Source organism: Hippopotamus amphibius, chromosome 10 (assembly GCF_030028045.1).
Source record: "Hippopotamus amphibius kiboko isolate mHipAmp2 chromosome 10, mHipAmp2.hap2, whole genome shotgun sequence".
NCBI lineage: Eukaryota > Metazoa > Chordata > Mammalia > Artiodactyla > Hippopotamidae > Hippopotamus > Hippopotamus amphibius.
Window position 1 is genome coordinate 69263579 of NC_080195.1, and position 17410 is coordinate 69280988.

The 17410-nt window shown below is 40.5% G+C and overlaps 1 protein-coding gene across 18 annotated transcripts in view; it reads left to right on the forward strand.

Annotated features, from left to right (window-relative positions):
- The window catches only part of ABI3BP (ABI family member 3 binding protein), a 262791-nt gene that overhangs the window by 83804 nt on the left and 161577 nt on the right, over nucleotides 1–17410 (forward strand). For all 18 annotated transcript variants that reach the window (XR_009047795.1, XM_057697718.1, XM_057697719.1 and 15 more), the window contains exon 3: nucleotides 14387–14455. Coding sequence is in view for 17 of the 18 variants with exons in the window: in XM_057697718.1 (XP_057553701.1) it covers nucleotides 14387–14455 (69 nt within the window). In the remaining variant the exon portion in view is untranslated. The remainder of the gene's footprint in view (nucleotides 1–14386; nucleotides 14456–17410) is intronic.

Here is a 17410-nt window from a genome sequence, read left to right on the forward strand (position 1 = left end):
CCCTGAGAGTTGAAAGTAAACTTCCAAAAGTGCCTCAGCTGGTAAATAGCACCAGGGTTTGAACCTAGAAAGTCTGGCTTGGGAACCTGAGCTCTGAAACACTGTACTCTACTGCCTCGCAAAGTATAGGGAATTTTATCTGTTCCTCTACAGTGGAAAGTACACATAAGCCCCTGGTTTGTTGCTTCTGTTCTGTCCTTTATTTTATTCATTTTTTTTTTCCTTTTTATAATGTCCTTTAAACAGTAAACAGAAAAAAAGAAAGGCCATGTATCACGGAAGGAGCCACTGGCTACCTAACTCGTTAAGGTTTAAATTAGTTAAAATATGTAAAGCAGTTACTATGTCCCCAAGACTTATTCTCTTCTACCCATTCCACCACCACCATCACCACCATGCTTCTTTATTGTGAGCTGCCCATCTGTCAGGACCTACCGCCCCTATTCTCCACAAGGCCATATCTAGCCAAGGAAGTCAACATTTTTGTCTCTCTCCATGAATATCCTAGAGGCTAAGCATTTTCTTTGACCACCATTCTTAATAAATTGCTGGGTTTTTTTTTCATTTTAGTGTGTCTTGTCTGTTCCCAGACTCTACCCAAATAGAAAATTCCCAGGAGCTAAGGACCCTAGAAGCCTTAGATTTCTTTTTCACGGCCAATGTTGTCATAATTTAGAAGCATGATGAAGGAATGAATGGGTGAGGGGCAAGGGAGAGACCCGCGAAGCGTGAAATCTCTGTGGGTCAAATTTAAGATGGATTTTTCTCTTTTGTTTAAAACTGTTTTCAAAATATCATCTAATTCTTACTTAGTTCTTTCTCTGGAAATGGTTTTACCACTGGGAAGTATTTGGCATTAAATCATCAAGATTAATCCAGATTTCTCATTTAAAACATAGGAATCTCAGAATCACTTGATTTCCCTCCAAGGTGCAAAATTTAGCAGAACTTGAGTAAGCTTCAAAGGGAAATTTTTAAAGAAATTGGCCTAGTGGGTACCAATTTCTTAATAAATATTATGCCACCATTGAAACAATTGGCCATGAGCTTATACCAGAAAAGCCTTGTTTGATAGTAGATGCCCATTTCACCTGTTTTGATAAAGATAACATCTTTTCAAAGTTCTGTTTTTTCTACTGGATTCAATTATAATGTTTCCATGGTCTTCCTAATCTCACCAAACAATAGATAAACTCTCTCCAAATTTATCTTTTCTTGGAAATATGAAAAAAAGTTCCATATTCCAATATAAAGCACATTTTTTTTCAAATGCATTGCATGATGCACTGAGACCAAGATCTGACTTTTAAAATTTTATTCTTAATTATTTCTAGAAGGGTTCCCCAAAATAATGTATCACCCTTTTGTCATGGGTCAAAAGTATACTGTCCTAGATTTATGGCAAGAGGCTTGTTGATGAGAAGAGGTCCTAGAAAGATAGTTGCCAAAAGGAGGATAAATTAGAGGGTTATCTGGAACAGATGCAAAAAAATGTTTAGACTTTATAATTTCCTTTATTTTTAGGAATACATCTTAAAACCAAGGACTGCAATCAAATTCTAATTTCCTAACTACCCGTATATTATTTCCTTAAACACTTTACTTTCCCTGGACACAACACTCTCTGTCACATAGTGATGCCGTCTGAAAGTGCTATGCTGTGAACGCCAGCATTTGGTCACATTCTCGTTTGGACTGTTCCATTTTCATTAGTTTTGGTTTTCACTGGTCATGGCTCACCAACTAAACAGCTGCTCAGGGTGAGAGCTGACTCTCACCATCCCTCGTGTACTTCATGAATAGGGTCAATAGATCTGTGGGTGTAGGAGCTGACTCCCCAGAGTCCACTGGGAGTTTGCTGGGCAAGTCTCCCAGCCGACACAATAAAGTCCCTCTTTGCCTGGGGTGGAAATCTCTAGGAGAAAAAAAATTATGTCACTGGCTTACAGCATTGACTCTACCCTACTTCTTATGGTTTACACCTGCTATTCTGGCTTAATTATTAATAGTGCTCCCATTTCTCTCACAAGTGTCCCAGTTTAGTTGAAAATTTATACACACAATACACATGTGGGAGAAAGCCTTGAGTTCTTAGCATCATCCTCCAGTCTCTCATCACCTGATTCCAGGCTAATAGCTCAGCCTTTTCTCTGCCACTGGGGGTAGTCCTCAAGGAGAAGAGGTTTGCCACAGGTTGGCCTCTGATGCATTTCACTTGCTAGGCTGGGTACATTGTAGCTGCTCATGAAATGCTGGATGGAGGTTCTCACTCCACTGATGCTCTAATGTCATTGGGCACCTACAACGTGCTGGGCCAAGGGCTTTATAGAAACAGATCATTGAGTCCTCACAGCAACCCCTTGATGCAGGTGAGATCCTATCAGCATCCTCTTCTTCCCAATGAAGACAGTAAATCCCTGAGAAGCGAAGAAATGTGCAGCTGTGGCTTCAGAGCCCGTGCATTTGTGTACCATGCCATAGTCTTTTCCCCATGGCGGCTAAGTATTCTGTGACCTTTGAACCCTGTGTACAAACTCATCTCCTGGGAATTATTCCTGACCCCCTCACCCCCACGTGGTAATGCTGACGAGAGCATTTACAAAGAAAACGCCTTGCTGATTTGAAGGCTCTGGCTTACCATCTAATAGTTAACATGATCTAGCTTATTATTTGAAAGGAAAATATCCAAAATGAAGTCCCGATTTTTCAGTCGTGTTTCCTGTAGAGATAATATTAACAAAGTGATGAATTCACTGGAAAATGTGTGTGTGCTTGTGCAGGCTCTCCGTCAGGAATGAGCTCTTGCCAAACATTGAATGAGTTCACAGACAACACCCTACACTAACTTTCTCTGTGGGGTACACATATAAAACACAGGCAAGGAAAAAAGTACAGGCAATAAAGTCAACGATTTTAATGTCGAACAGGTCTCTAAATAGGAAAGGATGTGTACTGGCTATGGTGGCAAAGGGGAAGAGAAAGAGTTTAAGTATTTGTTTCCAGTGTTAGGGAGAGAATTTGTCAGAGCTTGCAAGCAAGGCAGGGTTAGCTTGGGACAATGGCTGAGTGAGAAGCTCCAGCCTGAAAGCCAGGATGACAGGAAATGAAGGATTACCTGGCCCATCTGGGTTGTGGTCAGGATGCGGGGATTAGGGATGGAGGGGCAGGTCAGGTGTGGCTTCCTGGGCATGTGACCAGTGCACTCAGAGGAGCCCTGCACGGAAGTTTAATGCTCTGCTGTCTTGGAAAGTTTAGTATGCTTACCTTTCAGTTTTATTTTGTCAAAGGAGGTGGGATGGGACAACGGTATGTGTGCTGAGGGCTCTTATCTTGGCCTCCCACTCCCTCCCCTCATTTCTCAACTGCCTAGTCTCCCAGCATCCCTGCTGCTGGGCCTTTCTCTACCTGCCTCCACGTAGCAACTACTGCTGCCCTCCACCATGTGCAGGGACTTGGGTGTAGATGTAGGGAGGGTCTGGTGGGCACCCCCCTTGGTGACATCTGGCAGGATGTGGTGGCTGGCCGTGCCACAGTGCACGAGCTTCTTTCCCACCCTCAGTCAGGTACATGATCTGTGCCCAGGACTGAGGTTACAATCCCTTGGGATCTATGGGTTCTGGTGGCAGAACCCCTGTGGGAAAGGGAGACTGGCTTTTTTCCCCTGGGAGGTGAGGTGTGGGGTAAGGTGCTTTGATGCTGAGGCTGCCTCTGTTGGGAAAGGGTCCCACACAGTCAGGAGAGAGGGGATGGAGGGGGTGAGGGTCTGCACTCCTCTGCAGAGCACAATATTAAAGAGCCAATAAATACCATGACAGGTCAAGACAGGGTCCATGAAAGAAAGGAAATGTTTTCTAATCTGTTGTCTTTAATATTACTTTTAAAATAGCAGGTCCTACCTTTTGATTTTTGCATTGATTGGGGCCATACACTTACACAGTAAGCACTAGGCAAAGGGTGCGTTTTCAATAGCTTTGCCTTCCCAGCTCTCACCAAAATTGTAGGAAAACTCTCAGGAAACGTTTCCAGCAATGTCTTCCACATTGAAATATGTCTTTGAAATTCTCCTCTGTTTGGAAAACAGGTGCCTCTTTCCTTCCTGATGGCAAACTCAAGAGTGAAGGAGCTTTCAGGGGCCCACATTACAGGGTTAAGGAAAAGCCCCCTTTATCCTTTGAACGACTTCCTTCCACCTCCACCTTTTCCACATCCTCTCTTCTCATCACTGCTAAGTTCTCATCTCTTGTTTAGAGGCTTCACGCTGCAGCACAGAGACGCGCGGCTGCTTCTTACCGCTGCCATCCGTTCTGAACCATTCCTCTTGTAACATACACACTAACACGAGCTGTCCGCTTCCTTCTAGGGTCTATGACTGAGCATTCTAGAATCCCACTCATGGCAGATGCTCCTAGTCATTTTTGCATTAACAGTTGCTCTGTGGTCCAAGGAGGCTGTGCCTTTTATGGATCATTTAACCTTCCATCATCCCACAATTGGGTGCCAGGGCCCTCAGGCTGCCTCTCAAGGGCTGAGAGAAGCCAGAACTGTCTCAGAGCCCTGGGGCATAGCAAAATGTTTTTGTCAAAATGGGCATTGGTTCATTATCTGATTTGGTAACGTTTAATGGAAATAATGACTGAAGAGTAATTAGTAGAATTTGCTTTAAAATTTGGTTTAAATTATTTTTCAGGTGAAAGAAAGATAAGGATTATTCTTACACACAAAACCATGTACTTTTTATAAGAAAGAACTTCAAAGGGAAAAAATATCAGTTCTACAGATAGGCTTGTCAAAGACGAATTCAGTGATTAAAGTTTACCAGCTTTTCAAAAGATTATTTGCTGTTGCTGACAGCTATTTCCCAGACCTACAATTATTTTTCCTTTCTTTCTGCAAAGCATTAAACTTCCTCCATGTTTACTCTAGCCCCAGGCAGTAAAGGGATGGAGCAACAGACTCATTCATTCTTTCAGAAAATGTTTGTTGTACATATATTGTTTCCAGGTTTAAAGGTACAGAAATGAGCAAAATATGAACTGAGTCTGGGCCAGATGCCACATGATCCTCAGCCCACATCTTCCTACAGAGGCTTAGCAATACTCTAAAAGGTGGATGACGTCTATCTGTGATGATTCATGTTGCTCTAGACATTCATTTCTATGTACAGCTAAGGGCAAGGTGCTAGTAATCTCCTTAGAGATTTATTAAAAATTGCTCAACTTCTATATTCATAAACTCAGTAAGCATAGTAGTACTAAGCAGTATTGACATTCCTTATAACTATTGTCTTCTGTTTGGACTTCTGGCTTCCATGAGGCTTTGCAAAGCTGTGACTTAGCACCTGCCCAAGCAGACAGAAGATTTCCCCAATTTTCCAGAAAAACGCCCCATTAGTGTTTTTCCAGAAGAGACACTGAACTTCCAGAAAGGATGTCAGTGATATTCCTGAGTTGGTCAAGATTATCAATGGCCACCGTTATACCTTGTTAATACGTATTTACTTTAGGGTTACTTAATTATCCTGGATGTGATTTGTGGTGAGTTTCGTGAATACCACCCTTTGGAAGGATACATCTGTTGCGTCAATGATATGTGAGCTTCTCATTTTCTAGTAACCAGGCTTCAGAGTGGATATGGACTTTGGTCCAAATACAAATCATTTGTACCCCATTGCTGAAAGCAGTTTGCTGCTGTGGTGTCAATTGATCATTGTCACCAGAATGTGAGAATGAGTGGGGTGGGGAGCAAGGTTGGTTACAGCATGGAAATTTACAACTGCTAGAGTGGCCTTTCAAGGAATGAGTAGACATGTAGCCTTTTACTGTCTTCTTACCCTCCAACGCCCCACCAGGCTGCACCCCTGTCTCAGTGAGACTGCCCTCTTCCAGCCCGTCTTCATGGACCAGCAGGTGAGGGAGCCGTGTCTGCAGCGCAGGCAAGGCCGCCGGGACAGAACTGTGGCGCCAAGGGCCCCCTGAAGCTCAGTTTGCTTACCCCCAGCATGGCTGCACTTAAGAATTTTTTTTTTTTTTTTTTTTTTTTTTTCCAGATCTGACTAGTGCATGAGTGGAACTCTTTGCCTGAGCTTAAAACACAAGGAGGCTTTTCAGGGGTATTTTTCAAACAGACATTACTCAGTGTTGATGAAATAAGGCATGGGAGCTGTCTGCCAAATGTTAAAAGCTAAAGGGAATACTTAAATTTGGGTTGTACTCCTCAGGTCAGATTACAACTAAGTGTGGCATGTGGACCCTTGCAGATGCAGAGAAAAACATAATATTTCTATATGGAGATTTCCATGACCAAAGATTTTTTTTTTCAGGTGTTCTGGATGAATGTTATTCTTAATAGCAGTCTTATGATGTGCCACATTGATTTCCAATCAAATACCTTATTTCATCAAATTCTAAAGTATTTTTAACTATAAATCATACTAGTATTTATATAAATCTAAGAAAGAATAAAGCTTCTGATTAATGACACTGTTTTTGCATCCCTTGGGGCTTGTAAAGGAGCTTCTTTTGACTAATTGATACATAAGTTTTACATTAGCTATTTTTTGTAAAAAGATGACTTTATTTTTAATAAATTCTTTGTTAGAATAGTTATAGGTTTAAGAAATGTTGCAAGTATAATACAGAGAATTTCTGTGTACTTGACATTCAGTTTCTCCTGTTTTTCACATCTTATGTTAATATGTACATTTGTCACAACTAATGAACCAACATTGATACGTTATTACCTAAAGTCCACACTTGATTTGATTTTCTCCATTTTAACCTAAGACCGTGTTCCCTTCCAAGCTTCCATGCAGGACATCATATCACACCTAGATGTCTTCTTAGGCCCCTGTAGACTCAATCTCCCAGACTTTCCTTGGTTTTGATGACCTTAATGGTTTGGAGGAGTCGTGGTTGGGTATTTTGTAGAATATCTTCCAATTTAGTTTTGTCTGACTTTTTTTTTTTTTTTCATGTTTAGACTGGGGTTTGGGGGAAGAAAGAGATCTATTAAAAAAATTAAAAGGAAAAGGAAAAAAAAATTAAAAGGAAAATAAGCAAAAAAAATTTACTGCTAAATATTCTTCACCTTGAGAATCCAACTCTCCTGCCTCGTCCTTTGACTCCGTTATTGGTAGCCTTGTTTTTCCTCCCCATCACTCTCTACCAGCGTGAACAGTGGTGAGGCCGTGTTTTGGAAACACTGCTCCCCTGGGTTTCCTTCCAAATCACTGACCCTCTTCTGCCAGTTTTGAAGCTTTCATTTTCTTGACCTTACCGGAAGGTGTCAGGCAGTAACAACAAGGACCCAAGCGCCCCCGGCCAATGTACCATGCATTGACTGTAAAATGCATTTGAGAGATTTTAAAAGCTGGGGAAAAAGTATGTCTTAGAACCAATGAAATATGGTATTCTGAACTTTTAATATGCCATTTCCTATAAAACAGCTTTACATCAAATATTATCAAATTACCATTTGGGTTTCAGACATGACTATGTTGATGTTATGTCTCCAAATCAAATTAAAACCAGGAAACTTCCACCTGCTAGATTAGTGAAAAGTCAAAAGGACTCTATCGCTGCCCCCACAGTTTTCAAAATCCCAAGAAGCTGGTACAGTCCTGAGGGAGGCCCATCAGCTTTCGCATGCTGTACGGCTTCATGGCATTCACGACTACCTCGCCTGCACTAAGCCCTGTTGCGGGCTGGTCCTCCACTGCCGTATCAGGTGCCTGCTGGCCAAAATTCCTGCATGGGTGGGCACAGCTGCTCAAGGGAGACCCCTTCTGTGAACAGGCCTCTGGCTCAGTGTCCAGTGTTCTTCTTGATGGGTTTCCAGGGCAGCAGCTCAAGGGTCTCTCTCTCCAGCCCAGAAGCATTCCTAAGACTCCATCTACCTCAGGAGAACAAGAGGAGATTCCAGCCTCCACTGGGGACCCAGAGGGAGCTGTCTCTCCTCCTCTCTGGGGATGAACTGAGGAGTAAGACTCAATGTCCTTTTTAAACCTCCAAATCACAATAGAAACAATCTGGCCTCTTTTTTTCAATCAAAAATAAACCTAACCTACTGACAAAAGGTGTTTATGGACTGTCTTTAACAGGCTCAAAGTTACTTGGAAATTGACTTTGATCTTGAAACGTCTCTCTCTGGGCCTTGAAGAGTGTCTGAGATGATGTCCGCTTCCCTACTTGGGTCCAAAGGGACCCAGATCTTTAAAACACAACAGTGAGAGCAGAGTGGTGTCTGGCCCTCTCCTGCTAGAGTAAAACCTGCACACCCTCTACAGATCTGGTCTCTAACAGGACATTTGCAAGCCAGCTGTCTTTAGCTTATGGTAAAGGTGGCTGTTTGTACATTATGATTTCAGGGACAGAGGAAAGGAGTTAGGAAGGGCACTAAGCCAAAAGGTCCTCCCCATTTGTTACTTGATGGCCTGTGTATATTTGGTAGAGGACATATGCTTGTCTGTTATGTAATTAAAATAGAGCAGATCATGAGGAAGGGTCCTGTATTAACATGAATTCACTCATGCTAAGTTGTAAATAGTTGCTTTGGTGATCCTCTCTAAGAACAAATGAATATAAGATTGACAAAGATAAGTATATTCGGTAAAGGGACACCTCAAAGAGGTGAAATGGACATAGGAGCTTAAATGTGGGGCCTTCATGAGCAAGTTTGTTCTAACTCACAATTCTGGTAAGGCTGGCTTTAGGTGTAAACATTCCAGTGATGCTTCCAATCCACTGTCTCATTTTATATATTCTTACATCACTGGAGAAAAAGAACATGTGATATGGTTGGTTACATCACTCTTTATTTACCTAATCTATGTCTCAGGTACTCAGTAAAAATGCTGAAGCAGGTTCCAAAAATAAAATAGTGTAACATTTAAAGATATTTAGTAATAAAAGGGACAGAATAATGAGGGTTGAACATCCTGATAAAGCCAGGGATAGTTACTCGACAGACGTGTATGTTGAGGGTCCTACGTGTTTAAAAAACGTGGTTCAGATATTTTACTGTATGTTTGATCATATTGAGGACGTATTCCATTAAATCTGTATTAATTAAAGATGAATGTCAAATTTTGTCAAATGCCTTTACAGCACTTGTGGAAACTGGTGCTTTTTTCTTTTTACATTGCATTCTTGGAATAAACTACACTTGGCTGTAATGTATTATTGTATTATGTGCTGCTAGATTCAGCTTGTCAATATAGTTGATAGGAGTTTTTGCAGTGCTATTCGTGAGCAAGTATTGTTAAAGAGAAATTACTCAGTGACACGTTAAAGTTGGTAAGGAAGACTTTATTCAGGGGGAGGAGGTTCTCGTGATAGGTGTAGGCACCATTGCATTGGGGTCTTGCATTGAGGGAGGGAGGTTGGGCTCAACTCCAAATATAACAAGGGAAAGCTGGCCTTATAGCCAAGGAGCAGAGTGGGAGTGAATGGGTGGGAAATTACTAAAAGGAAACATCAGGGGTCAGGGAGGATGCTGGGGAAACTGACCTAATGGGGTTCTTGAGGAAGGCAGGCCAGGGTGATCAGATATCACCTGTGAGGTGGAGGATGATGAGGAACTTGATTGGATACCACGTGTAATCAAGTATGGAAGATGGGGGGTTCTGGCTAAACTAGCTCAGGATTCCTGCTCAACCCGGACAAGGCCGAAATGAACACGGAAGCCCAAAAGTAAGAGCCCAATTGAGCAAGAGCTCAGAAGAGCCTGATTAGAGTTCCGTCAAGAGAGAGACTCTTTCTCAGGATGGTGCATAATTTTCTTTTTTGTGAAATTTTTGCACTTTGAAATCTTTGATGCTTGCTTTTTAAAAAAATGGTTTTGAACATTTTCCTTTTAAAATATGTCCTCAGGGCTCTTAAGACACAAAATTTTAAGAAATCATCATCATGACAGCTAACATTAAATCAGCACTTTCTGCATTACTGTGAACAATCATCACTGAAAACCCTATGAGCCCAGGGACTGTGATTTTTCAGCTTTGCACATGAGGAACTTGCGTGCACTGGTGTTAAGTATTTTTCCTTGTGCCAGCAACCAGCTGAGCAGGGTTTGATTGCAGGCTCAGAATGCTTGCTCTTAAGCCCAGAAATTTAGTCTGTCATGACACCAAATTGTTAAAAAGATGCCAGAGGTAAATATACATTATTTTGTTTGTTCAGGCCCCTTACCTGATTTCCTTTAGGATCATCCTGGCTTACTTTATGTTTCTTTTGTGGAAACTTGCATGGCAGGGAAAAAAACCTCACTATGACACCATTCTAAAGCAGTGTGGTTTGCCAGGCAAATGTCCCCTAATAAAAATGTGAGAATTAGGAATTTTTGAGCAGAGTGATTATGGGAGGATTATTTGTGTTACCAAAAAAATCCAGGAACTTTATAAAGGATTTCAATAGTAGATTTCCTTAAACAGGAAGTCCATATCCTCCACCACAGGGCATTCAAAATGTGAAGCAAATTAGATTTAATTCGCCTGCAATATTGTATGGGCTTAACTATCAGGAATGGAAAGTTTGTCAAGGTAACTGCATCCCATACAAATTTTCTTAAAATTTCTTAATAGTACACATTCTCTAAAGAAGTCATTGATTTTGGCAGGTGTTGCCAAAATTTCTGATCAGGCTATAGTGTATATATTTCCAGACTGCTACAAATCCACAAAGAATTTCCTAGTGCAGAACAGAAATAGAAACCTTGTTTTTCAGTTGTTCTGTTTTTCCACGTCTGTGTTCCCAATTGAGCACAAAGACTGCTGAAATCCATGGCTTTGGAAGTTTTTAATGAGCAGTGAGAGCCAGCGTATGCACCCAAGTCCCGACATCGGTTCCAATTTGTAATTGGCTGTAACAGCCTAGGCTTTATGCAGAACGACTGTGATCATAACAAAAATCACTTTTAAATTGCTCATGTAGCCATATGTCTTGGATCGTGGCACTATCTTTGGCTTCTATGTGTTATTTTTCTAGTATTTCAGGCCCTTTCTTTTTTATACCACTGAGGAATCATTGAATTAACGTGTATTAAGGAAGGAAATAAAAGGCTAACTCTAAGAGACTCTGCCACAGTGAGAATAATTTAAGAAAAATAGGATTTAGCTTGTTTTCAAGGAGTTCCATAGACTTATTAAAAGGGCATTTTGGGGACAAGATTAAGAGAGCTACATAATTTGCAGGGCCAAGTGCAAAATAAAAATACAGGATCCGTGGTTCAAAAAACCAGGAAAAAAGTGTCATTAAAAGTACTAAAATATAAATTTTTTCCCTTTTTTTCACAGTTTCTCTCTGTTTGTCATGGTGCTATTTTATTTGCTATTTAAGGTTGTTTAAGTAAAGAGAAATTGAGTCTATTAGTATTTCTTTATATTGTGCAATGCTAGTTTTTTGGGTTTTGTTTTTGTTTTTGCAATGCTAGTTTTTTTTATATAAATTTATGTATTATTTTATTGGCTGTGTTGGGTCTTTTTTTTTGCTGTGCACGGGCTTTCTTTTTAGTTGCGGTGAGTGGGGGCTACTCTTCGTTGCGGTGCGCGGGCTCCTCATTGCTGTGGCTTCTCTTGTTGTGGAGCATGGGCTCTAGGCACGTGGGCTTCAGTAGTTGCAGCACGTGGGCTCAATAGTTGTGGCTCACGGGCTCTAAAGCGCAGGCTCAATAGTTATGGCACGCGGGCTTAGTTGCTCCGCGGCATGTGGGATCTTCCTGGAGCAGGGATCGAACCCGTGTCCCCTGCATTGGCAGGTGGATTCTTAACCACTGCGCCACCTAGGAAGCCCCCTGCAATGCTAGTTTTAAATGCAAATGTAAGAGCCTTTAACTCCTAAGCAGAATCACTGAAGTGACACAATTTGTTTTTTGTAATTCATACGTGCATTCATACTGTATTCTTGACACACTAGTGGCAATGCACAGAACTCAACTTTTTGATACACACGCATTCTGCTAATACGCTCTGCCTTCCACTTACTCATGAGCGAGGGAGAACTGAATACAAAAGGAAGCAGGCGTTTCTCTAGCTTTCCCTTTCCCTCTATGTCCTAATTCTCAGCGTCAGTGGCTGGCTCATACAGGGAAGGAACATGAATAAGAAAGGACATAATAGGATTCTTTGGTCATTTTGATCTCTTAAAATACCGTTGCCTTCTTTCTGCATTTGAAGGAAGTTCTGGTTCAGATGGAAAGTGTGACCTCACAGGGCCGTCAGTGCCTCGTGCACAGCCCCTTACTCAGCCGTAGATGTAATACGCCTGTCTTATGTAACCTTTGAATCTTCCTGGACTCCCACACGTCATGGGCCCTTTGGAATGCGATGTTAATGGGCACCTAGGAGGCTGTGCGTGGAAGGAAGAAAGTGCAGACATGCATTATTGTTCCCACGGCCTCCACTCACACTCATGCTCCGTTATCCCACTGGACGGTCCTTACAGGACAGGAATCCAAAGATAAAAGTGTTAAGAATTTCAAGATGGTGACAGCATGATGTTAGACCAAGCATTGGATCCTTCTGAACATGGGGCCCATATGACTATACGTGTTGTCCTTGAGGCTGACCCTGTCCCAGTGACCTCATCTATAAACTGGGATGAGAATAGTTCTTGTCAGGTAGGACTGCCGTGGGGAGTAATTAAGTTATGAATATAATGTATGCAGCACGTAGAGGACTCAATACACAGTAGTGTCTTAATACCAGTATTGCTCTGTATCCCAAATAAAATCAGGAAATGGTTATTATATCCCTACTAAAAGCTTGATTTAGGTTGAGCTTTCCGTGTATCAGCTCCACTGAGCAAGATATGCTTTCAAACACATGAGACTCTGAAACATAGGGAACACTCCTTTATCTGTGTTCTGGGCATCAGGCACCCATGCCATCAATGAGCAAAGCTCTGAGGTCAGTTCAAGAGATTACCTGGTTTCCCTTTGGCAGTGGTAATTACTGCGGCAGGTCACAGCAAATAGGGCCACGTGAGGGGTCCAGGAAAAAAGACAACGTCTTGGGTCATTAAACATGGTTGAATGCCAGGTTGTCTCTGGCTGAGAATGAGGTCAGCTCCGTAAAGCCTTGGGCAGAGAAGCCCTCTGTTCCAAACACAGGGAGGGGAGTTATTTGAACTAAAACAAAACAAAGAGGTGAGCTCTGTCTGAGCCAGTAGGAATGAACTGTAATTTACTACAGCATCCAGATGAAGTTTGGTGTAGAACGAGTTCCAGGATCCAAAGTTACTGAAGAAATATTGTAGATAATACCCAGTCAATCGATTAATCCAATAGAGCTGCTTATAAAATGCAATTTTGTATGCCCAGAGTGTATTTGGCTTATTTATACACTGTGTATAAACCAACCATTCATCCTGAAAACATCAATTTAAAAAAATTATTTGATAAATTATCAACCCCTGATTGAATTAGCACATATCGATTGTCTAAATATCATTTTATTGAAAGTGTATTTTTATTTATTTTTTTTACTGTTCACATTTTAATTTTTTTTTAATTTTTATTGACGTGTAGTTGATTTACAATGTTTAATTTCTGCTATACAGCAAAGTGACTATTATATACACATATTCTTTTTCATATTCTTTTCCATTATGGTTTATCACAGGATATTGAATATAGTTCCCTGTATTATACAGTGGGACCATGTTGTTACTATTCAATAAGTTTTGACAAATACATACACCTGTGTAACTTAAAATTATCAAGATACCAGCCCACAAATTCCCCACATAAAACCTAAATATTTTGAAAAGAGATTCTCTATTTTCCACTGGTATATTTTAGATGAAAAATATACTGCCTTAAGTTGTGACTTTGTTTAAAAATTATTCATGAAAATGATTGGTTGGATGTGATAACAGGCTGAAAAATTATGCAAACAGGACAAAAAAATAGGTAGGAATTATGAATATTCAGAGTTCCAAGAAAGTCAGCAATTTCAGATCATTCAACAGGTGAGATGTGTCCTGTGTAAATATGATTTTCCTTCTTTGATTCTGAAGTGCCAGACTGACCCTCTGTGAGGAGTAGGATAACAGAAGAGATAGGATCTGATTTTTTAAAAAATCTTTGCAGAGAAAAGGACTGATGCAAATGTGGCATGAAATCTGTGTCTAGCGTGATTCTTTTAAGACCTCTCCCTCACTCCTGTCCATGGGCTTTTGAAAATCTGGATTTAATTTTCATTTTAAAAACTTAATGGCCTGAACTATCCTAAGAAATATGAACTTTCCGAATTCCTGGGCCCTCTCACCCGCCGGTGCTGTGGCTACGATGACTAAAGCTGGGAACACTGAGTCAGGAACGGGTGTGCTGTCGTGAATGCTGCTCGTTCTCAAGGAATCTTACTGATAAATAATGTTGTTACTGTTTCCAGATGCCGAGCCTAAATATCTGATTGTCGTGCGGCCCGCTCCTCCTCCCAGTCAAAAGAAGTCATGCTCAGGTATTTTTGTTGATTTTTTTTTTTAATTAACTTAAATCCATGCCTTTCATCTCTTTTCTACCCATGAAGACCAAATGCTTTGGGGATGCCTCAGGAATGTAGGTTAGAAGATGTCTGGTGCCCAGCAGACTCCTGTCCACAGATAACCCTGCTTGGGAAGGTAACATAGTCGGGTGGGAGAGGCTCTTGGGGCCTTACCTAGCCCCACTACGTACAAACTGCAGGGGTTGAGGCAAATTGTTGAACCTCTCTGTGCCTCCCTTCTGCTGAATGGTAGGGGCTGGGGAAGGATTAAATGAGTTCATGGATACACAACACGTAGGACCGGCCTGGCCCAGAGCAAGCGCTCATTTAGTTAGCTCCTTTTGACCTGCCTCTGGCTTGCAACGTGTGAACTAAAGCCTGCTCTTGTGCCTTTCAGATTTTTAGGGCAAAATCTGATGTCTAACCTTTGCCAAAGGAAACGGTTCACATTTCAACAGCAGAACTCATTTACGTGTGTGTTAAATGGGTTGGAACTTGGATTTTATTTATGCCTCCTCCTCCTAAACCTCTTGTATTTAGTCAAACATAGAAAACAGGACTTTTTTCATAAAACAGCAATGCAACACCCATCTTCCCAGGGCTAGGGGCACTTAAAACAGGAAAGTAGATACCACATGTATAAAAAAGTAGAAACATTTCTACATGACTAAGGAAGATTAAAATCCTATGTTGTCCCAATTTCACTGCTAAAATTCCTTCTCAGATCAAATAAGCAAGCCCTTTGCTATTAGGAAAGACTGACAGCGCTGCGAATATACTTTTAACATCTTCCTACTCTGTAGATAGAGTTGATCACAGTGCTTTTCTTTCTCATGTTCTAATGTGAATTGTTCTCAAAATAATTATTTCCTAATCACATTTGTCTTTTACAGTACGCTGGATGCCACACAGAAAAAAGGATCTCTCTTAAAGGGATAAGAAGTGTTGGGGGAGTGTACAGATATTGACGTATTCTGAGCAAAGGGGCCCTTTGCAGCTCTGTATTCTGTCTCCTGGGTGTATCAGCCATGCCTCCTTACCAGAAATCAGTTGCCCTCCCCTCCTTCTGTTGGTTTCCTCTTCTTTTTTAGAGAAGCAATAAATGGTCAAGTATTTTGAGAAATACGGATCCTTTTCCTTGACCTCTAATATTATCCCAAAGCGCAAGGGAAATTTCAATCAGTACTTACAACTTACTAACGATAGTTGTCCAGGCAGCTTTCCGTACACTTGAAAAGAAATGTACTCTCAATAGTTTAAGACTCTATTTCAAAATATTTAACAATAAAGTCAGGAAGCATGCATATGGTTCTACGGGATTCTGGCTTCATAGTCACTGAAATTTTTCTTGATATGATTATAAAACAAATATACAAAAAGAAGAAAGGTCAAGAGAGTGATTACACCTTAATAGCATTTTATAACTTCATTTCATTTTGGGGCTTCTGTGACACTGGCCTTAGAAATTATTTTTCACTGTATGATGAACAACTCAGGAAATTGTTTCCTCCTACTCAAGATATAATGTCCCACCTTTCCTTTCAGGCAACGGATATGTTTGTTTTTGTAATCTGCATTTAAGAGTGATATAATAAGTAATGGGTTAATGTCCATTCATTTTATATTTGTATCTGCCACATAAATTTTAATTATTTAATCATTTGTAAATTAAGATCCAAACTTAGTGAAAATTATTTGATGGTCATGTAAACCTTAGGTTCCTTTGGGAAAGAAAAATGTGTCTTTTTTCTCTAAGTGTCATTATCTTCATACGTTTTGAGCTAAGCCACTGATGTAGTGAAAAGAAAACTAGATTACAACTCAGGAGATCTGGACTTGAGTCTTAACCTTGCTCTCATTGTGACCTTGGACAACCTTGAAACTACTCTGAGCCTTATTTTTCATCTGTAAAATGATACAGTTGTATTAGGTGAGTGAAAATCAACTCAGGGGTAGAAAAAAGCCTTATCAGAATCACCTCAGGGCTTTTTCAAACTACCCAAGCCCCCCACCCTTATCTCAGATTCTAATCTGCCTTCCTTGGGGACCAGACTTGAACCCTTTGAATTGTAGTCAGATAAGGTACTATTGCAGGGGACAGAGAAGTGTAATTGCATGTTTTCAAGCAACTAAGCAATAACCATCCTTGAATATTATTTAAAATATCTTTAAAAAATTCATCTGCATCACACTAAAGTAACTTTCCACTACTAGGTTATGTATATTCTGGTCTCAGAGGGCTTTCCCTCTGGAAAAACAATTTATGCAACTTAAATCTAAGAAGCAACAGGCATGGCACAATTTGCAAGGGTATTTGGTTCAGATAACCTCAGTAAACTCATCCAAGGGGTACCCTCCTATCCACCATTTTGCTACTTGGCTCTCACTGCAGTAGAGGAAGATAACAAAGTTCTTTTTATAGGAAATATACAGTCTCATGAAATGAAAAAGGGAATTAGTGGAAATACAAAGGAAGTATGTCTTAACATTAATTCTGCATAGTTTTATTAGGTCCTATTGGATTTTTAATTAATTAATCCTGTTAGACTTTACCCTGATTATTTTTTTCTCACGAGCCAGTGTTGGTTTCCATGGTTGAAAATCTTCCCTCCTCTTTTTTCACTGTCCTCCCATTCCTGCAGTTTCAAATATTTTTGAAAAAGCAAATGTCTGCCCCCCTCCCATATACTTGAAAAGAATCTAGAGTAGTTTATCAGCCTGTCTCTTGGCATTGCCCCAATCCAATTAGTCTCATCAGAATAGTTGTACCTCCCATATTATTGCTACTCTTCCAGCAATACTAAAAATATGTACACCTTTTCCATTTAGATACTTACTGTAAAAGAAAAAAAAAGGCTACTGCAATGGTCTGACAAAGGATTTTATACTTCCAAATAGTTTTTTTTTTTTATTTTTTAAAGAATATAACCT